This window comes from Heteronotia binoei, chromosome 15, assembly GCF_032191835.1.
Source record: "Heteronotia binoei isolate CCM8104 ecotype False Entrance Well chromosome 15, APGP_CSIRO_Hbin_v1, whole genome shotgun sequence".
NCBI classification, from domain to species: Eukaryota; Metazoa; Chordata; class Lepidosauria; order Squamata; family Gekkonidae; genus Heteronotia; species Heteronotia binoei.
Window position 1 is genome coordinate 45287420 of NC_083237.1, and position 22302 is coordinate 45309721.

At 48.9% G+C, this 22302-nt stretch overlaps 1 protein-coding gene across 1 annotated transcript in view; it reads left to right on the plus strand.

The window, feature by feature from the left end:
• PRR12 (proline rich 12) overlaps positions 1–22302 on the plus strand; it is a 55125-nt gene that overhangs the window by 14950 nt on the left and 17873 nt on the right. The window contains exons 4-8 of the mRNA XM_060255559.1: positions 91–3575; positions 9013–9619; positions 10594–10913; positions 15540–15656; positions 16622–16755. Coding sequence (XP_060111542.1) covers positions 91–3575; positions 9013–9619; positions 10594–10913; positions 15540–15656; positions 16622–16755 — 4663 coding nt within the window. The remainder of the gene's footprint in view (positions 1–90; positions 3576–9012; positions 9620–10593; positions 10914–15539; positions 15657–16621; positions 16756–22302) is intronic.

A 22302-nucleotide genomic window follows, 5' to 3' on the forward strand; every position in this document is an offset into this window, starting at 1 on the left:
GAGAAGGGCAGGGTATAAATTTGCAGTCTTCTTCTTCAGACAACCAGCTGTTTCTTGTGGCTTTCATCCTTTCTCTTTTCTTTCTTGCAGCCATGCACACTCCAGCCCCTGCCGAGCTCTTCATCTCGGGCGCCCTCCCAGGCTCTGGCACGTTCCCCTCCTCATCGGCGCTCTCTGCATACCAGCACCCAGCTTCCTTCAGCGGGCGCAGCTTCCCGGTCACCTCCTCGCTCACCCTGCAGGACGCTACCTTCAGCCCGACCTCCAATGGCCTCTTGTCCCCCCATGACCCCCTGCTCCACATCAAGTCCTCTCAGCCCAGCGTCCCTTCGTCCCTCAGCTTCGACCGACTGGGCAGTGCGGTGCTGGGCACGGGCTTGCCTTCCCAGAGCTCTGCTTACCGCAGCGCCCAAGAGTCGGCCTCCCGCCACCTCCCCTCCCAGTTCAACCTCCTGTCATCCTCCCTGGGGCCTTCCGACCAGACGTCCCAGCTCTATAATACCTCGGTCTTCTCCAGCTCTCCCGCCTCCTCCATAGAGCGGGCCATCCCCCGGCAGGACAGCGTGATCAAACATTACCAGAGGCCCTCAAGTGCCCAGCCCCAGCTGCCAGCCGCCCATTCCCTCCAGCACTACCTGAGCTGTGGGGGCAGCTACCAGCAGATGCCCCACCGGTCCAGTCTTTCCTGCAGCCCCTTGGGGGAACAGTCCCCAGCCAGTAGTGAAGGTTCCCAGCAGCAGAAGACCCCCCAGGCCACCCGGCAAGAGCCCTCCCAGAGTTACCGCCCCATCATCCAGTCCCCGGGCTATTCCAGCACAGCCTCCTCTTCCAAGTCCAAGAGCTACTCGGCCTCCCGTCAGCCACCACGGTCCACAGCCACTCCCAAGTGCCAAAGCAACTACAGTTCGTCCACGCCCAAGCCCAGCTCCGTCATTGCGAGTCAGTCGCAGGCCTATTCGCCCGGGCAGCCCCAGAGCCTGCTTTCCATGAGCCAGTCGCAGAGTTATTCAGTCAGCCAGCCACAGAACCTGTCTTCGGTCAGCCAGGCCTCCCAAGGCTTCAGCAGCAGCCAAGCCCAGGACCTGACAAGCGTCAGCAAGGCTCAGAGCTACTCGACGGCAGGCCAAACCCAACAGGGCCAGGCTGCGCAAGGTGGGCAAGGCCTGCAGACGTGTCAGAGTCAGACTTACTCCCCCGAGCAGCTGCAAGGCCTGTCGTCGGTCGGGTACAGCGTCCAGGCTGAGCCCCACGTCTCTGTGAGCCAGACGCCAAGTTACGTACCAGCTCATTCGCAGGGGATGCCCACAGCCAGCCCATCGCTCAGTTACAGCACCGGCCATTCCCCCGCTATGCCGGGACACAGCCAATCGATCGGCTACTCGCACAGCCAGAACATGCCGGACTCGAGCCCTTCCCAGATCATCCGGCCGCTCCAGTCGCCCACGACTAATCGGCCCCAGAGCGTGGCCTCGCCCGGACAGTCTCAGAAGTATCTCACGTCTGTGCTGTCCCCTTCCTTCATGCAGTCGGCTCACACCCAGAGCTACCAGAGTTCCCAAGGGGGCTTGGAGAGAGCGGCGTCTTATGGCAAATCCAAGGCCGACTCAGACCTGCTGTCCTCCGAGCGGACAGAGGACGAGGAGTTCTTGATCCAGCACCTGCTGCAGTCGCAGAGCCCACCGAGGGTGCCCACCGAGGGCATGGTGGAGTGTGAAGAGAGGGCCGGCAAAGGGATGGGGTATGAGCTGAGCAAGACCGAGGAGCGCTACCATCTCCAGAGTGTCATCCGGACCAACTCTAACTTGGACAACCAGGGTCTCGAGATGTCCTTGCAGAGCCTGAAGGACAAGAAGAAAGGGGAGAGAGCGAAGGAGTACTCCCACACACGCTCTACGCCTGAATCCTTGACCACCTCCGTCGTCCATTACAGCCATCAAGCTGGCTCCATGGACTCCTACGGGCAGGACATAAAGAAGTCGGTGGAGCAGCATCTCCAGGGTGGCCACATGGACACAGGCAGCAAAGAGATCTCCCAAGCCCATTCGTATTTGCAGAAAACCCCTGAGCATGCCCCCCAGCCCCACCCCATGGAGCCCCACGGGTTGATGCCGGGGCAGCAAGGGGCCCCGCTGATGTTGGACTCCCCTCCCGACCTGCCCCCCCTTGCCCTTTCGCAACAGCAGCAACAGCAGCAGCAATCCCAGCTGCTCCAGTCAGTGCTGACCCACACCCAGAGCCAGCTGCACCCCCGGGGTAAGGTTCGCACCCCGATGGACGTCCACTTGATGGAGCCTCAGCGCATGCACCAGGCCGAAGCACCCTCGCCGCAGCTTCAGATGCAGGCGTTGGAAGCGCATCTGCACCAAGCCCATGTGCGTTCCCAGAGCATGGAAGCGCAGCTTCTCGAACCACAGCAGTCGCCACAACTCCAGGGTCAGCTGCAGCAGGAGAGAATGCAGTCTGAGGGCATGGAGGTGATGCCTCAGGGCAACCTCTCCCAGTCACAAGAGATCCAGGACTTTCTGGAACCAGAGCTGAGCTTGGAGTCCCATCTGGGGCAAGGCGGGGCGGTCCAAACGCAACAGCATCTCCTCCCTGATGCCAGCTTGGACCCAGACTCCTCTCAGCAAGTCCCCCAAGGTCAACTGGAGGGCAAGGACCAGTTTGAAAGTCCCAGCCCCCAAGGGGCCAAGCAGCGCTTTGTCCCCCTCACCTCCATCTGCTTCCCAGATTCTTTGTTACAGGACGAAGACCGTAGCTTCTTCCCGGGCATGGAGGACATGTTTGGGCCGCCTCCTTGTGCTGGGGATGAGTTCCCAAAGCCAGATGATGGCACGCAGGGCATGGAGCGGGGAGAGGGGATGAAAGGGGGAGGTTATGACATGATGCCAGGAGGCCAGGGGTACCAGAGCTACTGCCCATCCGAAAGCGGGGACGGGCAGCATTTGGGGTTGGATTCCGTGTCGGTGAAGCACGAGTTGCCCTCGACTGTCAACACAGAACAGCTGGGGCTCATTCAGTCTGGGCAGCACGGGACGCCACCTGTTTCTGAATCCAAGTCGGGTCTGACGTCACCTATTTTTTGCTCGTCTAAACCCAAGAAGCTGCTCAAGACCTCGTCTTTCCACTTGCTGAAAAAGCGGGAGCCGCCTTTCCAGCCACCCAAAAAGAACTATGCCCAGGAATATGAGTTTGAAGATGATGAGGATAAGGAGGACGTCCCGGCCGACATCCGCCTCAATAGCCGGCGTCTGCCTGACCTGCTTCCTGACCTCATTTCAAGCTGCCGCACCAACCGGACCCTCAGCCCCATGGGTGACATAGACTTCTGCCCGCCTAACAGTGGCCTAATGGAAGGGCCCAAGCGTCGGGGACGCAAACCTACCAAGCCCAAGCGAGAAGGCCCTCCCCGGCCCCGTGGGAGGCCCCGCATCCGGCCTCTGACTGAACCGCCCCATGGCGTGGCTCACGATGGAACCAAGAAACCCCGTGGCAGGGGGAGAGGGAGGGGAAAGAAAGCTGGGGAGGAGGGGGTTGAACCTGGAGCAGGCTTGGAGTCGCTCAAACCTCTCAAGGTAAGCTGGGATTGAGAGGTGGTGGTCTTGTTGAAGTCTCGGGGTTTACGCTGGAAAAGAGAATTTTAAAAAGGGTGATGGTGTCACAGTGGATGGATAAGGGGCAGATTGTTGGAAGCACAACTTCTGGCTTATTAGGCTTACTGTACTGTGGGTGAGACTTCTAAATTGGTGAGTTCTGAGGAGACGGAGACTGGTATATAGTGTGAATTAATGGGTAGTTCCACTAAATAAGACCAGGACTGCTATGTAGAGAATGGCAATAGCAAGCTACCTCAGCTCATCTTTTGTCATGGGGTTGTTGTGAGCAGGGCTTTTTTTGTAGCAGGAATTCCTTTGCGTATTAGGCCACACACCCCTTATGTGGCCAGTCCACCAAGAGCTCTTAGTACAGGGCCTACTGTAAGCTCCAGGAGGATTGGCTACATCTGAGGTGTGTGGCCTAATATGCAAAGGAGTTGCTGCAACAAAAAAAGCCCTGGTTGTGAGTTGGTGGTGACTCAACTGCACCATACCTTTACTTAATCCTTGGTTTGGGAGGGCTAATCTGTGTGCATCCCTTGATAGTGGAAGGTATTTTCAGGTCACAGCTGATTTATTTGGTTGTTGTAGATTTTCTAAGCTGTGTGGCCGTGGTCTTGGCATTGTGAGACCTGATGTTTTGCCAGCAACTGTGACTGGTATCCTCAAAGGTGTAACCCAGAAAACTGGAGTTCTCTCTGGGTCAAATTGAGAAGAGGCTGGTAGACAGGTAATTTATATCTATTCAGGAAAGTGGGGTAGGTCTGAGTCATTATCTTGTAGGAGCTTCCTGGGCTGTGATATGCTAATGAAGGAGTTTACCTGAGGGGGTTCTTTTGTGTATGGATTGGCTATTGAAATTATAATCTTATCTGTAGTGCTGTTGTAAGTCAGGTCTCACAATGGTAAGACCACAGCCAGCCCAAAAAATCAACAACCAATGGACTCCGGCCATGAAAGCTTTTGACAGCATATTGACATATTATTTGTTTATTTATTAAATGAGATTTTAAACCACCTTCCCCTGCCAAGGCAAGGCTCAGGGCGGTGTACAACATAATAAAAATCATACAATCCATAGTAAAAGTCTTCAAAACAATAAAACACAGTAGGCACCTAAAAAGATGACACTGAAAATCTCAGTAGGGCCGTTGCCTCACGGAGGAGCCGTGGCGTGGGAGTGCCGGAAGGATGTAACTGTCACTGTCCTCAATCAGATGCCTGGCAGAACATCTCTGCCTTACAGGCCCTGTGAAACTGCATCAAGTCCCACCGGGCACAAATGTTATTTGGCAGAGAGTTCCACCATGTTGGTGCCAGGACAAAAATGCCCTGTTTCTGGTTGAGGCGACCCCTGGTGGAGTTTTCAAGGCAAGGGACATTTGGTTTGCCATTGCCTGCCTCTGCGTAGCAATCCTGGTATTCCTTGGAGGTCTCCCATCCAAGTGCTGACCAGGGCCAACCCTGCTTAGCTTCCAAATACAGATAAGATCGGGCTAGCCTAGGCTGTCCAGGCCAGGGCATGCACCCTTAGGGGTGTGATTACTGCCCCAAATGGCTAATCCTTGATCAGTGATCCACCTGTACGGGAATATTTGAATCTGTTTCCCACACGGGACAGCTTGACTGTATGGTCCTTAACACAACTGTGTCTGTGCCCCCATATGCATTAGCACTCATTTTGGTATTTCCAGCTGGAGATGTGAAATTTTGAGGAAAAACTGGCGCAGTGTTGTTTCTGCTACCATGGGATGTGGAAATCCATGCAAATTGCCCAAAGCCTGTGGAAATCTAGGAAGGATTTAACCCATAATAGTGTGTGGGGTTGCCATCAAGTTGCAGCTGCCTTATGCTGAAGCCATAGGCAAGAGACATTTAGAGGTAGTTTGCCATTCCCTTCCTCTGCGTCGCAGGTGGCCCAGAAATTCCTTTGTGGTCTCCCATCCAAGGGCTGACCCTGCTTAGCTTCCAATATTTGACGAGATCAGGGTCAGCATGTTAATTGTCACAACATTATTTGTGCTTAACAAAGAAAGATATTGAAATATGTTGTATATGTCTATGGTATACATTAGAACTATCATTCTTTGATGCTTTACTTTGCCTTACATAAAAAAAAAAATCATCCTATACGTTTTGTGTGAGTAAAAACTTGGTCTAAAAGCATTTCACTCATTCCACAAGAAAATATTTCATAAGAAGTTTTTTCCAGGACCCCCAAAATCTCCCCCCCAAAAGGCTTTATGGGAATATTACCCTCCTTCCTTTTGTTTCTGGGTCTCCACATCTTTATTTCCAACACTGTTTGGGACTGCCGCTAAGCCCCTGAGAGTTAGCAGGGTCTGAGAGAGCAATGCTACCTCATCCCCCTTGGCATCTGCCACTTGAAGTGCCCAGATCACCAGGCATTGTCCTAAGTCTGGCTCCTTACAGTCATTTGAACTCAAAGCACCTCTCACAGTTGGGGAAATTCTGGTTAAAACTGGGACAAAATTATTCCGTGGATGTTTGGATTTTTGCAAGGAAAATTGTCATAGAGATAAGGTTGAAAAATGTGTACATGGCATTTGAACAGATCCAGCATTCACATACAGGACTTTCAGTGGATAAGAAGAGTGTCACAGGATCAGACCTGTGGTCCACCTAGTTCAGCATCCATTGGCCCACAGAGGCCAACCATGACCCCTGTAAGATCTACAATCAGAACACAAGGCCAAAACTTTCCTCTATTTATCTTTTATTTTAAAACTTTTTTTCCTATTTTTTATGTGCATGCGTGTGTGTGCACCTGGAAGCCATGGCAACCTCTGGTGACTGGCCCCTACTGGGGGCCTGAAGGATATTCAGAGAGGTGGCTCAATGAAGCCTGCCCCGTCCTCCTGACTGCTGGTATTTCAAGGAGGTCTCCCATCCAAGTACTTGCCGAGTTGACCCTGCTTAGCTTTCAAGGTCTGATGAGATCAGGCTATCCACGTCAGGGCTATTTAAAACATTCTAATGCTGTCTTTCCACCCAGTCAGCATCTTCAAGGTGGTGAATATGAACATTTCCCCTTGACTACCTGGTTTTCAGAGGTAGGCTGCCTCTGAACAGGGAGGTTCTACCTGGCTACCATGGCTATTGATAGATGTAGCTACCAAGAATTTGTCTAATCTTGCCACTATATTATTAACACTCCTGGAAAGAGCCAACAAAATGCTCTTTAAAAAGAAAAGTCAGCATGCAAATTTGGAGGTATGCAGAAGAAATTTGCAAGCTTGCTTAGGGCATAAAACTTGTATGTCCTTTCTGCAGAATTTTCTCTGCTTCAATGCAGAAAGGAAGTGTTCTTATCCAAGTACAACATTTTGACCACAAATTCTCTAACTAGGCAGCTGTTGTTTTTTAAAAGAGCTAAACAGTACTTGAGAAGTGCACAGTTAAATGTAGCTCCTAAGACTCGCAGTCTTTAAAGCTTTTCAAATACGCTGTTAGCATTGGTTTTCTTGGCAGAGTTTGGGTTTTTTAGGTATAGGTGATATGCAAGCCTGAGAAGCAGGATTCATGGACATATGAAGTTGCCTTATACTGAATCATACCCTCGGTCCAGCAAAGTCAGTATTGTCTACTCAGACTGGCAGCGGCTCTCCAGGGTCTCAAGCTGAGGTTTTTCATGCCTACTTGCTTGGACCCTTTTTAGTTGGAGATGCTGGGGATTGAACCTGGGACCTTCTGCTTACCAAGCAGATGCTCTGCCACTGAGCCACTGTCTGGTATGATCTTTGGGGAGTGAGTGTGATATAAATCAAAGATGATGGTTTGAGAGCAGTGAATGAAGAGAAGATCATGATTGACCTTTTCTGTGCTGCCTTTCCTACATAAGCACAGAATCTTTATACTTGATAGATTTATACCTGAGAATGTCTGGTTTTCAAAAGGGGAGATTTCTAATCCTCATAATAATCAATGGAGTTGAGTCTACGTGCGTGTGAAAATGAAAGCAGAGTTAGACTAGGAACATGCCTTTTGAGTCAGAATTCCTAAAAACCTTCAACATATGACTGTGAAGATAAATTCAGGTGGGTAGCCATGTTGGTCTGAAGAACAGAACAAAGTTTGAGTACAGTGGTATCTTTAAGACCAACAGTGTTTTATTCTGGGTTTCAGCTTTCAGCTTTCTAAGGCAAGGGCCTTCAGACACAACAACTTATAACCAGAATTAAAATTTATTGGTTCTGAAGGTGCCACTGGACTCATTTCACTCTGTGGGCCTTCATTCCAATGTCAGAATGCTTTAGCTACTTCCAGGGACTGTCATTTCACTCTGGGGGCTGGCATTCCATTCCCAGAGTAGTCTATGTGGGCCCAGAGACCTTAATGGAAAATCCAGTCCATGTTTTCCGTGCAACTTTGTGCTGCAATGTATTTCAGTAGAGTGGAGTTCAAGTAGTTTCACTTTGCAGCATTTCTATGCCAGCTGAAGCTTGCTGGATTTGTCTCCTTGCAAATAAAGTTGCTACTTTGAGCCAGCTTGTCTCTACTGAGTAGACCTGAGAACTAGTGCCTAGTGAGTACTCTAACCTGCGAACCCACAGCTAAAGGGGGATATTACAATGGAGAGCCATTGCCACTTTGAGTAGACCCAGGGGTGGGGGTGCGGAAAAGCTTGCAATGTCCAGCCATTTTATGTTTTCCTAGGCTCAGAGCATTTTGTATTTTTAGTTTTTGCTGTGATCCTTGTGCTTTTTCTTGATGTTTTATTTTTAGAATTGCATTGCCAAATCCCACTATTCCCACACCTTTCAATTTTAAAAAAAATGTTGCAAAAGTTTTAAGCATGTTTGTATTTTAAGTAAAAATATATATATCTTTAATTGTGTTTGTCTACATCCTTTATAAAGTTTATACCTGGCATTTTGCCCGGCCCCATGAAGACCCATTAATGTCAGATCCAGCCTTCATAACAAATGAGTTCAACACCCCTGGTCTAAGGTGTTGTGATGCCCGCAGGCACCGAGAGCTCAAAAAGATTAGACAGATTCATAGGAGGCAGGTCTATCAGGGCTAACTAACCAGGGTGACTAAAGGGAACCTCTAAGTCCAGAGGCAGTAAACCTCTAAATACCAGTGTCAAGAAGTAACATCAGGGGAAGGCCTTTGCCTCTGTGCCGTGTTGCTGGACCTCCATTTTTACCAGTTGACCATTGTGTGAGACAGGCTGCTGAACTAGATAGACCACTGGTCTGATCCAGCAGGGCTGCTGGTGTTTGCTGTTGTTGACAACAGTGGTTCTGGAAGCGTGATGTGTGGTGAAGCTCTAAAAAGGAGGTTCCTGAAGGTAAAAACTGGAAGGCAGATTTTAGGGAACTAGGTCAGGAAGCCCCTCTCAGATCCTCCCTCCCATCTCTCCCATTCCTCTCCATTCTCTTTCCTTCAGATCAAGTTGCCCGTTCCCAAAGGTCTGGAGGGATCTCGGTTGGAGGTTCCCACTCCATCTCATCAGCCCACTCAAGAGAGCAGTTTGGACAGCAGCCAGACCCGGGAGAAGATCAAGCAGAAGATCAAGGAAGTGGAAGAGAAGCAGCCTGAGATGAAGTCGGGGTTCATGGCATCCTTCTTGGACTTCCTCAAGTCAGGCAAGCGTCAGACGTTGCCTTCATCTTCCTCGTCAGTCATGGTGGGGCCCCCCGGGGCAGCGGCTGCAGTGGCCTCGTCTTCGGGCAGTCCCTCCAAGACACCACGTCCCCCATCAGCTACATCTTCATCATCGTCTTCCCAGCCTCCGCCTCCCTTCAGCATGGCTCCTCCAATGCTGCCGGGGGGCTTGGATGGGCCTGAAGGGGATCCTGCTGGGCTTGTCATGAGCTGCACCAGCCCCTGCAAGCGGCTGGATGAGGAGCTAAAACGTAACCTGGAGACTCTGCCCTCGTTCTCCTCTGATGAGGAGGACTCAGTCAGCAAGAACCAGGACCTCCAAAAGAGCATCTCCTCCGCTATCTCAGCACTCTATGACCCCACGGACCGCAAGGAGGGGGAGCCCAATGGTGAGTGCCAAGGAACCTCGATCCCCACCAAAGCACTGAGTGGACTCTTCATCCAGATGTTTTCTTTCCTATATAACTTGTTAAACAACTTGCTTTTTGACTGTAAACAAAATCTATGTAAAGCCTTTTATTAAGGCAATATTTCGTGGATGTGGTTTTGGGATAACACTGGTACTTTGTTTGTTTCTTCTACTTTCGCTTAGCAACTGCATATAAAATCTTCCTTCCTTCCTTCCTTCCTTCCTTCCTTCCTTCCTTCCTTCCTTCCTTCCTTCCTTCCTTCCTTCCTTCCTTCCTTCCTTCCTTCCTTCCTTCCTTCCTTCCTTCCTTCCTTCCTTCCTCTCTCCCTCCCTCTCTCCCTTCCTCTCTCCCTCCCTCTCTCCCTCCCTCTCTCCCTCCCTCCCTCCCTCTCTCCCTCCCTCTCTCCCTCCCTCTCTCCCTCTCTCACTGTCTCAGTCACTCACAGTTAGGACCAGACCTCTTTCATGCAAGTGTTTTCCATCGTTCATGGCACACAGAGACTCCAGATTATAAAGCCTTTTTTAAAAAAACAGAAAGAAACTAAAGCTTTCTTCTCTCAGCAGGGGAGTGAGCATCTTGAAAGGCAAACACTTTGGTTGCAGCCATGGTTGCAGCTTCACTTATGCGTCCCCTTCTGGGGTCTAGAGGTCCATGTCACCTCCCCAGCATATGACAAAAAAATTCTCTCCTTGCTCTCTGGAGTTTGCTACTCATCCCATGAAGCATTTGGTTGCCATGTCCTGCTTGTAGACCTTCTGGGGCCATCCTAGTTGGCCACTGCAAAACAGGTGGCTGGATTACATAGACCATTGGTGTGATTCAGTAGGGCTGTTTGCATGTTCTGTCCGCTCATTTTCCCCAAAAAATTTTCCTCCCCACATTTTCCAGATCCCTGACCTCTGACTGCTAACTCATTTATACTCTCCCTTCTTCCCACTTCTTTCCCATCCCAGATGTGCCACCAGTGGAGGAGAAGCCTCCCAGCCCAGCTCCATCAGTGGAGACAGAGACGCAACCAGAGCTGCCCCCGCCACCTATCTCCCCAGCTCCCTCACCCAAGGAGGCCCCCCCAGCCCCCGAAGAGCCACCAGCTCAGGCATCCCCTGAGCCTGAGGATCCGGAGGACACGCGGCCCCTTCACCTCGCCAAGAAGCAGGAGACGGCTGCCATTTGTGGGGAGACAGACGAAGAGGAGGCAGAGAGTGGCGGAGAAGGAATCTTCCGAGAGCGCGATGAGTTTGTCATACGAGTCGAAGATGTTCAGGCCCTCAGGGTGTGTAAGGAGACCTGTGGGTTGTCCTGGATGTGTCATTTGAAGGCTGTGGTTAAACAGGGATGTATTTTAAGCATAACGTTTTGAAAGGCGTTGTCAAAGGTGTGTTGTATATTTTAGTGTTTGAATCTTGGGTAAGATTTTGTGCCGTGCAGAACTGTTGTTTTTTTTAACTTAAAATAATTTGCCATCCTTACATCTGAGTAACGAAACATCAGTTTCATATCTGCCTGGCTTTAGTGGGTCTGCATTCTTAGATACTTCCTGGTAATTTGCTGGTCCCAGATTTGTCGTTTCTTTCTGGTTTGATATTGAAATGCTTAATTTCGCCAAACCCCAAATTATTACACCTTGGGGAAAAAAATGAATTTTGGATAAAACGACTGTTAGAATTTCCCAGAATTTTATAAACAGTCACCTGAGCTTGAGAGCAAATTAACAGTTCTGTTTTGCAGCAGATTTTAGAAAATGTGTGTGAGACATTATACACCAAATAAATGAGCTTTTGTGCCTAGCACACTTCCTCAGAACACACGAACACTCATACCTTGAATAAACTTTTGTTGGTCTTAAAGAAGATTGTGAGCTGCTCTGAAATTCGGAGTGGAGGGCAGGATATAAATCCAATATTGTCATTTTCTTCTTATGACTATATTGTAATATATAATGAATTAATTATTTTTTATTTTATTTACTTTGGATTTATATGTCTCCCACTCCACAAGTGGACTCTGGGTGGCTAACAATCATAAAAAAATTTAAATTACACTTGTAAAGTGTAATTATACAACTCATGGCCCAGTTGCTAACAGGCCATGGACCGAGACCAGTCCACGGCCCAGGGGTTGGGGACCCCTGCCTTAAGGAACTGTATCATGTGGTTGTCACTGAACTAGAGCCCGGCAAGATACCTTTTTAAAGAACAATTTCTGCTTCTGCCTTACTTGTGAAAGGTATTCCTCCTTAGCAGATCAAAACAGTGCCATTTGCGGAACAGAGTATACAGTAGAAGGGGGCTGGTTTCTCTGTAAGAATTTATACTAATGAAAATAATAATAATAATAATAATAACAACAACAACTTTATTTTTATATCCCGCCCTCCCCTGCCAAAGGCGGGCTCAGGGCGGCTCACAGACATGGAATTCTATGATTCAAGTAAAACAATGTAGACAGTTTTAAATATAATCAATTACATAATAAATTTTTAAAATAGATAAAATATATAAATTAGGTGCTAAAATACTGTAAGTCATAATATCCACAAGATGGCTGGGTGGCCACACGTCAGGTTAATCAGGTTCTGTCTCAAAAGCGAGCTGGAAAAGAAATGTTTTGCAAGCCCTGCGGAACTGATTCAGGTCCCGCAGGGCTCGCACCATCTCTGGAAGGTGGTTCCACCAACGAGGGGCCATTACCGAGAAGGCCTGCTCCCTAGTAGCCTTCAACCTAGCTTCTCTTGGCCCAGGGATTGTTAGAAGGTTCTGAGAGCTAGATCTCAGTGCTCTCTGGGGAACATATGGGGAGAGGCGGTCCCTTAGGTAGGCAGGTCCCCGGCCATATAGGGCTTTAAAGGTGATAACCAGCACTTTATAGCGAACACGGTACACAACCGGCAGCCAATGCAGATCCCGCAGCCCAGGCCGCACATGTTCCCACCGTGGTAGTCCCTCAAGCAGCCTGGCCGCCGCGTTCTGGACTACCTGAAGTTTCCATGTTCGATATAAGGGCAGCCCCATGTAGAGAGCATTGCAGTAGTCTAGTCTCGAAATGACCGTTGCGTGGATCACAGTTGCTAGGTCGCTGCGCTCCAAGAAGGGAGCCAACTGCCTCGCCCTCTTGAGATGAAAGAAGGCGGATCTAGCAGTGGCAGCTATCTGGGCCTCCATTGATAGAGAGGATTCCAGTAGCACTCCCAGGCTCTTGACTTTGTGCACTGGTATCAGTGGTGCACCGTCGAAAGCCGGTAGGGTAATCTCCCCTCCTGGTCCGCCGCGGCCCACGCAAAGGACCTCAGTCTTCGCCGGATTCAACTTCAGCCCACTCAGCCTGAGCCAGTCAGCCACGGCTTGTAATGCCCAGTCCAGATTTGTAGGGACATCACCAGCCCGGCCGTCCATCAATAGATAGAGCTGGGTGTCATCTGCATATTGATGACAGCCCAGCCCATACCTCCGTGCAATCTGGGCAAGGGGGCGCATAAAGATGTTAAACAACATCGGGGAGAGGACTGCTCCCTGAGGCACGCCACAGTGAAGTGGGTGCCTCTGAGACAGCTCCCCCCCAATTGCCACCCTTTGTCCCCGACCTTCAAGAAAGGAGGAGAGCCACTGTAAGGCTAGCCCCCGAATTCCTGCGTCGGCGAGGCGGCGGGTCAGCAGCCGATGGTCGACCGTATCGAACGCAGCCGATAGATCTAGCAACAGCAATACTGCCGAGCCGCCTCGATCCAGTTGTCGTCGGAGGTCATCCATGAGGGCGACCAGGACTGTTTCCGTCCCATGGCCCGGGCGGAAGCCGGACTGGCATGGGTCTAAGATGGAAGCGTCCTCCAGAAAATCCTGTAACTGCAACACCACAGCCCTCTCAATAATTTTGCCCAGAAAGGGCAAATTTGAGACAGGTCGGTAGTGAGCCAATTCGGCCGGATCTGATGACGTTTTTTTCAGGAGAGGGCGGACCAATGCCTCTTTCAGGGGTGTTGGGAAAACACCCTCTGAAAGGGATCGATTTATAATATCCCGTATAGGATATCTTAGTTCCTCCTGGCAGGCCTTAATTAGCCAGGAGGGGCATGGGTCCAGATCACAAGTTGTAGATCGTGCAGTGCCAAGAATTCTGTCGACTTCCTCCAAGCTGAGCGGGTTGAAGCAATCCAGGGTTAAATCAGAAGACACGCATTGGGCTTCGAGTTCGCTTACTGCCTCCAAATTGGCAGGGCAGTCATGGCGGAGCGATTGGACCTTATCGGCAAAAAATTTCGCAAAAGCCTCACAGCCAATCTCCAATTCCTTAGCTTTTGAATTGCCCTGAGGCAATGTGGTGAGGTTCCGAATTATTCTAAATAATTGGGCTGGGCGCGAATTTGCAGATGCAATCTTAGCCACAAAGTATGTTTTCTTTGCGGCCTTGATTGCCATCTCATAGGACTTCATAAACTTCCTATAAGATGTTCTAGACGCTTCGTCGCGAGTACGCTGCCATTGCCTCTCTAGCCGTCTAAGGCCTTGTTTCAGCTGGCGTAATTCCGGGTTATACCACGGAGCCAGCTTAGTCCGAGGTCGCAGAGGGCGCCGAGGTGCGATCTCCTCGATGGCCTTAGAGAGCCGGCTATTCCAGGTCTCAATCAGGCCATCGAGGGAGTCGCCAGAGGGCCAGGGGTCCCGCAGAGCCATCTGGAACCGTTCCGGGTCCATTTGGCTCCGCGGATGAGCCATAATCGGCTCTTCGCCTAAACAGGTTTGGGGAGGCATATCTACACGGGCCTTGAGGGCGAAGTGATCCGACCATGGCACTACCTCTGCGGTTATATCGCTCACTACAATCCCAGCCACAAAGATCAGGTCTAACATGTGTCCGGCCTGGTGGGTGGGGGTTACAACAAGTTGAGAGAGTCCCAGTGTCGCCATGGAAGACAGTAGGTCCGCCGCCTGACTGGAGGACGGGTCATCAGCATGGACGTTGAAGTTGCCCAGGATTATCAACCTTGGGTGCTCCAGCGCCCAGCCTGTCGCCGCCTCGAGTAGGGACGGTAAGGCGTTGGCTGGTGCGTTAGGCGTACGGTACACCAGCCAAATCGCCAACCCCTCTCCATCCCCCCACGCCAGACCGGCACATTCAATGCCCTCAATCTTTGGGGCCGGGAGCGCCCTGAAGGAGTAAGCCTCCCGTGCAAATAATGCCACTCCTCCCCCCCGCCCGCCCGCTAGTCCGCGATTGGTGGAAGACTGAGTAACCTGGGGGAGCTGTTTGCGAGAGGGCCACTGTATCGCCCTCCCGAATCCAGGTCTCAGTCACGCAAGCCAGGTCCATATTCTGTTCGAGCATAAACTCTCGAAGAATTGAGGTCTTATTATTAATGGACCTGGCGTTGCATAACACCAATGACGGAGGCGGGTTACACCTGGCCCTACTACCTGTCACCCTTGGGATGGGCCGCAAATTGGAGGGGGGCCGAGCACTGGCATGTCTCTGTCCTCCTCCCTTTCATGATCAGCATTCATGATCAGTCTAGCAACATTGGAGTAGTCCCTGATGCTGCTAGACTGATTGTGAATTAATTCTCATAAGTAAAAATTCTCATTGGGAAACTGGCCCTTTGCTTCTGCAGACTCTGTTCCTTAGGTAGCTGGGGGAAGTCCAGCGTAATCATTTCACAAGGACAAACAAGCATTGGGGAGTAGAATATGTTTTGGGTCTTTTTCGGTGCAATCCTAAACAGAGTTACACTACCCTAAGTCCACTGAAGGCTTAGAAGGGTATAACTTTGCTTAGGATTTCCACAGTTTCATTTGTATATGTAGTTCTATTTTGCTACAAGCTTCTTACAGTGTCACAAGTGGGCTCGTAGATAGTGGGGCTGTATCGACGACATCACTGACCAGCACCACTGTTTGTCTTCCTGCAGCTTGCTCTTCAGACTGGGCGGGAGCCACCCCCCATCTGGCGGGTACAGAAAGCGTTGCTTCAGAAGTTCACCCCCGAAATCAAGGATGGGCAGCGTCAATTTTGTGCGACCAGCAACGTAAGTGTTCCTGCTATCCGACCCATTCCAGTTGACTTGATACCCACATGCTACACTTCTGCTAGTCATGAAAATGGGTTTGATCCATCAACACAGGCAGAAAAGCTCAGGCCATGGATGTGGGAGGCCTCAGGGGCTTGTTTGACTATGTGGGGTGGGATTGGATTCAAACTCGGGTTTTTACCTTCCATGTTTCTTCCTGCTGCTTTCCCTCCAGCATTTGTGCCATGGTCAGGTCTTGAATTCAGCAGGAGCTCACAGGAGCGCAGCTCTTGATCTTTTCTGACAGCCCCCCTTCCTCCTCCCCACCTACCTTGTCCATTGAATAGTAGGTGCAGCTGCATAACGATCCCTGGATTAGGAGGGCGGGCAGCCCAGCCACCAGGAGCTTTCCACACCCCCAACAGCCCTCATTAATCTCTGGAGAAGCCCATACCACCCTTTCTCCACTTCTTATGTGATTTTGGGCAGAGGGTGGCTTGTTGGCCTTTTGACTGTGGGGGGGGGGCAGCGGCCAAGGAGAGCCCCAGGTGAGCGAGGCCTGCTTGGGCTGGCTGGATCTCTAGCCAGCCCAAGCAGGCCTCGCTCACCTGGGGCTTTCCTTTCTTGCATCAGGTTGCTTTTGGCTGGTGGTGGGGCAGCATATGCTAATGAGTTATGCTCATGAGCTCCACCACCTATTTTTCTACAAAACGACCCCTGGCTGTGGTTATGTTGTGAGGTCAAGCCAGATGTAGAGGGATTGGCTTTTTATGGGAGGGATGTGTGAGATAATGTATGCTTCACCCTCCCCTTGGCCTCTTGGGAACACAGTTTGCTCTTTGTAACTGTAGGTCTTGGTCCAATAAATATCTTTATAGAAAGGAATGGATTTTTTTTCGCTGCTTGTCCTCTTGGAAGAAGGGATTTCTCCTGCACCACACTTCTGATGTTCAGTCCCTTCGTATCTTTCTTTTACCCCTCAGTATTTGGGCTACTTTGGCGATGCCAAGAACCGGTACCAGCGGCTCTATGTCAAGTTCTTGGAGAACATCAACAAGAAGGATTATGTCCGTGTCTGCTCCAAGAAGCCTTGGCACCGGCCCCTGCAGGCTGTCAGGTAATGGGAAGGAAGACAGGGGAGGACTAACGGGTCAGATCCAGCCATTTTTTCCTTCTGGTGAAGGAAGGGGTTCCTCTTTGACCACCAGTAGAGGCTGTGTTGAGCATCATGGGACCTGCATGGCCAAAAAAATTCAGTTCAGAAAGCTCTAAAACAGAACCACTTCTTGGTTACTCAGCTTCTCTGAAAGAAATCTCTTTTAATATCGTCCAACCTCCCTTTTTCCACTGTCTGGTTCCTTTTTCTTCTAGCTATTGTTTTGCTTCATACATGAGTTGGTATTTTGACTATCTGTCTCTCCCCCTCCCCACTTAAAGGGTATAAGACTCTTTTGTGTTCTGCCTGCCTAGACTTTTAGCAGTTTCCCTTTCCCCATCTCACAAATCTTCCAAGGGTCTTGGTTGTGCAAGGGAACTTAACAAACTTGGTCTTTTCCTTCTTTGGGCTTTATCTGTCCACCCTAAGTCTTGACTTCAGCTGGTACTGTGACTTAGAGGGTCATCTGTCTAAGCGTGCCTTAAGAACATAAGAGAAGCCATGTTGGATCAGGCCAATGGCCCATCCAGTCCAACTCTCTGTGTCACACAGTGGCCAAATTCTTTTATATATATATATACACACACACACACTGTGGCTAATAGCCACTGATGGACCTTTGCTCCATATTTTTATCTAAACCCCTCTTGAAGGTGGCCATGCTTGTGGCTGCCACCACCTCCTGTGGCAGTGAATTCCACATGTTAATCACCCTTTGGGTGAAGAAGTACTTCCTTTTATCCATTCTAACCTGTCTGCTCAGCAATTTCATCTAATGCCCACGAGTTCTTATATTGTGAGAAAGGGAGAAAAGTACCTCTTTCTCTACTTTCTCCATCCCATGCATTATCTTGTAAACCTCTGTCATGTCACCCCGCAGTCGACGTTTCTCCAAGCTAAATAGTCCCAAGCGTTTCAACCTTTCTTCATAGGGAAAGTGTTCCAGCCCTTTAATCATTCTAGTTGCCCTTTTCTGGGCTTTCTCCAATGCTATAATATCCTGTTTGAGGTGCAGCAACCAGAACTGCACAGTACTCCAAATGAGACCGCACCATTGATTTATACATGGGCATTATGATACTGGCTGATTTGTTTTCAATTCCCTTCCTAATAATTCCCAGCATGGCGTTGGCCTTTTTTATTGCAAACGCACACTGTCTTGACATTTTCAGTGAGTTATCTACCACGACCCCAAGATCTTTCTCTTGGTCAGTCTCTGCCAGTTCACACTTGTATTTGTAGCTGGGATTTTTGGCCCCAATGTGCATTACTTTGCACTTGGCCACACTGAACTGCATCTGCCACGTTGACTCCCACTCACCCAGCCTCAACAGGTCCCTTTGGAGTTCCTCACAATCCTCTCTGGTTCTCACTACCCTGAACAATTTAGTGTCATCCGCAAACTTTGCCACTTCACTGCTCACTCCCAACTCTAAATCATTTATGAACAAGTTAAAGAGCGTGGGACCCAGTACCGAGCCCTGCGGCACCCCACTGCTTACCGTCCTCCACTGCGAAGACTGCCCATTTACACTCACTCTCTGCTTCCTATTACTCAGCCAGTTTTTGATCCACAAGAGCACCTGTCCTTTTACTCCATGACTCTCAAGCTTTCTAAGGAGCCTTTGATGAGGAACTTTATCAAAAGCTTTCTGGAAGTCAAGGTAAACAACATCTATTGGGTGTCCTTTGTCCACATGTTTGTTTGCCCCCTCAAAGAAATGTAACAGGTTAGTGAGGCAAGATCTTCCCTTACAGAACCCATGCTGAGTCTTCCTCAATAACCCATGTTCATCAATGTGCCTACTCATTCTGTCCTTGATAATGCTTTCTACCAACTTTCCCGGTATTGAAGTCAGACTGACTGGCCTGTAATTTCCCGGATCTCCTCTGGAACCCTTTTTAAAGATGGGGGTGACATTTGCTACCTTCAGGAACGGAGGCAGATTTCAATGAAAGATTACAGATTTTTGTCAGAAGATCCACAAGTTCAACTTCGAGTTCTTTCAGAACTCTCGGATGTATGCCATCCGGACCCGGTGACTTATTAGTTTTTAATTTGTGTATCAGTTGTAGGACCTCCTCTTTTGTCACCTCAATCTGACTCAGGTCTTTCAACACCCCTTCCAAAATTAGTGGTTCCGGGGCGGGCAAAAAGTTCTCATCTTCCACAGTGAAGACGGAGGCAAAAAATGCATTCAGCTTCTCAGCCATTTCCCTATCCTCCTTCAGTAATCCTTTTACCCCATGGTCATCCAAGGGCCCCACTGCCTCCCTGGCTGGTTTCCTACTTCTAATATATTTGAAGAAATTTTTTTGGTTGGTCTTTATGCTTTTTGCAATATGCTCCTCATAGTCCCTTTTTGCCTGCCTGATCACAGTCTTGCATTTGATTTGCCACAGCCTGTGTTCCCTTTTACTAATCTCACTTGGACTGGTTTTCCACCGCTTAAAGGAGTCCTTCTTACCTTTTACAGCTTCCATTACTTTGTTTGTTAACCATGCAGGCCTTTTCTTATGCCTGTTTGTGCCTTTCCTAACTTGTGGTATGTATTTTATCTGAGCTTCTAGGGTTATAGTTTTAAATAGTCTCCAAGCTTCCCCAAGGGTTTTGACCGTATTTACCTTTCCTTTCAGTTTCCTCCTGACATGCCTCCTCATCTCAGCGAATTTACCCCTTTTAAAGTTAAACATGGTTGTGGCGGTCTTTTTGGGCAACTCCCTATTTATACAAACGGTGAAATCAATAACATTATGGTCACTGCTCCCAAGCGGCGCAATCACTTTTACATCTCTCACCAAGTCTTGGGCATTACTTAGGACCAAATCCAGGATCGCCCCACCCCTGGTAGGTTCTGAGACCATCTGCTCCATAGCACAGTCATTGAGAGCATCAAGAAACTTAATCTCTTTCTCTCGACCAGAACACATATTGACCCAATCAATCTGTGGGTAGTTAAAATCACCTATTACGACACAGTTTTTACATTTAGCCACTATCTTTAAGCCTTCCATCATATTATAATCCTCTTTCTTTTGATTTGGTGGGCGATAACAAACTCCCATAGTTAAATTTCCTTTTGGGCCCTCTATTTCAACCCAAAGCATTTCTAAAAGGGAATCTAATTCTCTGACCTCAGTCTTACTGGACCGTATATCCTCTCTGACATACAGAGCCACCCCACCTCCAACCCTTCCCTCCCTATCCTTCCGATATAACTTATATCCAGGAATCACCATGTCCCACTGATTCTCCTAATTCCACCAAGTTTCTGAAATTCCCACAATATCTATGTTTTCTCCCAACACTAAGCATTCCATTTCACCAATTTTACTTCGAACACTTCTAGCATTTGCATACAAACATCTATAATTTCCCAGGCAAGCTAGGCCCGCCACCTTCCTCCTGCCGCCTTGAGACTCTGGCAGACAGTCCATACTGCTTATCACCATCACAGTGGACAACTCTGATCCGTTACCCGGTAGAAAAAGAGCAGCGAACCCTTCATCTCTTTGAGACAAGTCCTCCCGAACCAGAGGCATTTCATCTCCTGTTGGCTTTCCCCCAAGATTTAGTTTAAAAACTGCTCTGCCACCTTTTTGATTTTAAGCGCCCGCAGCCTGGTTCCATCCAGGGACAAGTGGAGACCGTCTCCTCCCAAATGAACAAGTGGAGACCGTCTCCTCCCAAATGCCTTCTCCTCCCAAATGAACAGTATTTAATCTTGTTCCCTCAACGTCTTCATTCAGGCATCCCTTAGCAAGTTTGTAATGTGGTCCATTTGTCTCTGTTGTGCCCAGGTTATGGGCATGTTCCTTTAGCACAGGCATGGCCAAACTGTGGCTCCGGAGCCACATGTGGCTCTTTTGTACATATTGTATGGCTCTCGAAGTCCCCACTGTCAGGTGGCTTGGATAAGGTATCTGTCTCCTTAAATCACTTCTCTAAGCCAAGACAGTCAGCAGCTTGGAGAATGCATTTAAAGTTGCTTTCTTTCCACCCCTCCCTCGCTTCCTCAAACATCTGACATTCATGTCTTGCGGTTCTCAGACATTTGACATTTATTCTATGTAGCTCTTACGTTAAGTAAGTTTGGCCACCCCTGCTTTAACCTATTTGGTGGCTCAGATTTAGAACAGACCACCATTGTTAATACACTGAGCTTGGGACCAAAGTCTCAAGTGCGTTATCCGTAATGATACATCAAGATATCCATTATGTATGTGGGATTCTGTGTGGGTCCCTAGCAAAATACAAAAGCCACATAGCAACTTTTTTCTTAAGAAAGAGTAGTCAGAATAGTGCAACAACACACTGTGTGAGTTTTGTAGCTTCCTAGGTCCTCTGCACCCCTGGCATACTGGGAAGAAGAAGCAGAAATGAAAGCCATCACATTAAAACAGGTAACTACTAGCTGATCTGAGCTGTCACTCAGATGCCAAACGGAACATAGAAATCCTTTAAAAGGCTGAGACCAAAGGAAAATGTAGTCTGTGGCCCCATGAGTGAGTTCTTCACTCTCTAGACAGCCTCTGTCATGGAGTATTTCGCTGCCAGTATTTCCATTTGAACACAATCCGTTCAAATGAAAGAACCGGTGGAAGAGAAAACACGCTTTGTGGCAGAGACTATCTAGCAGGTTTGGAACTTGTTCATAGAATTCAAACTCCTACATTAAAAATACTGGATAACAGAACAAACTTTGAGTCCAGTGGAACCTTTAAGACCAACAGAGTTTAGTTCTGAAGAAGTGTGCATGCACACGAAAGCATATACCCAGAATAAAACTTGGTTGGTCTTAAAGGTGCCACTGAACTCAAGCTTTGTTCTGCTGCTTCAGACCAACCCACCTGAATACTGGGGAATAATACGATGTACTACCCTGACCTGGGTAGCCTAGGCAAGCCAAGTCTCATTAGATCTCAGAAACTAAGGAGAGTTGACTCTGACAAGCAGTGTTATCTCTAAGCTGTGGAGTCTTGTGAGCAGAAATTCTACTTTGTGAGCTAGTAGCATTAAAGTTGCGAGCTACTGCATAAATTAGTTTGCTCTGGGGCCATTTTTTGTGAGCTAAGACAAAAATGTGTGAGCCAGAGGCTAAAAAACTGTGAGCTAGTTCACATCAACTAAAAAACTGTGAGCTAGATTAGAGGGAACACTGCATCAGATTAGAGGGAACACTGCTGACAAGTACATGAATGGGAGACCTCCCCCCTCTCCGTTTGAACATTAATTTTATTAAGATCAAATAATAACTGCAGGTAAAGACAGATAAAATATTGATTACAGTACAGCTGGATACAGACAAAACGGTTGGTAACACATTGGAAGGACAGTAGTAGGAATGAGTTAACAAAACAATCTATAGTCTGTAATTGCTAAGCATTAGTAGAGAGCATTTATAGCCTCAAGAGTGGAATGAAACTCTGATTTATTAGCAAGGTACTCAAGAATAGAAACCAGGTGGTGGCAGAGATTGAGGAGTGGGAGGGAGACCTACTTGAAAT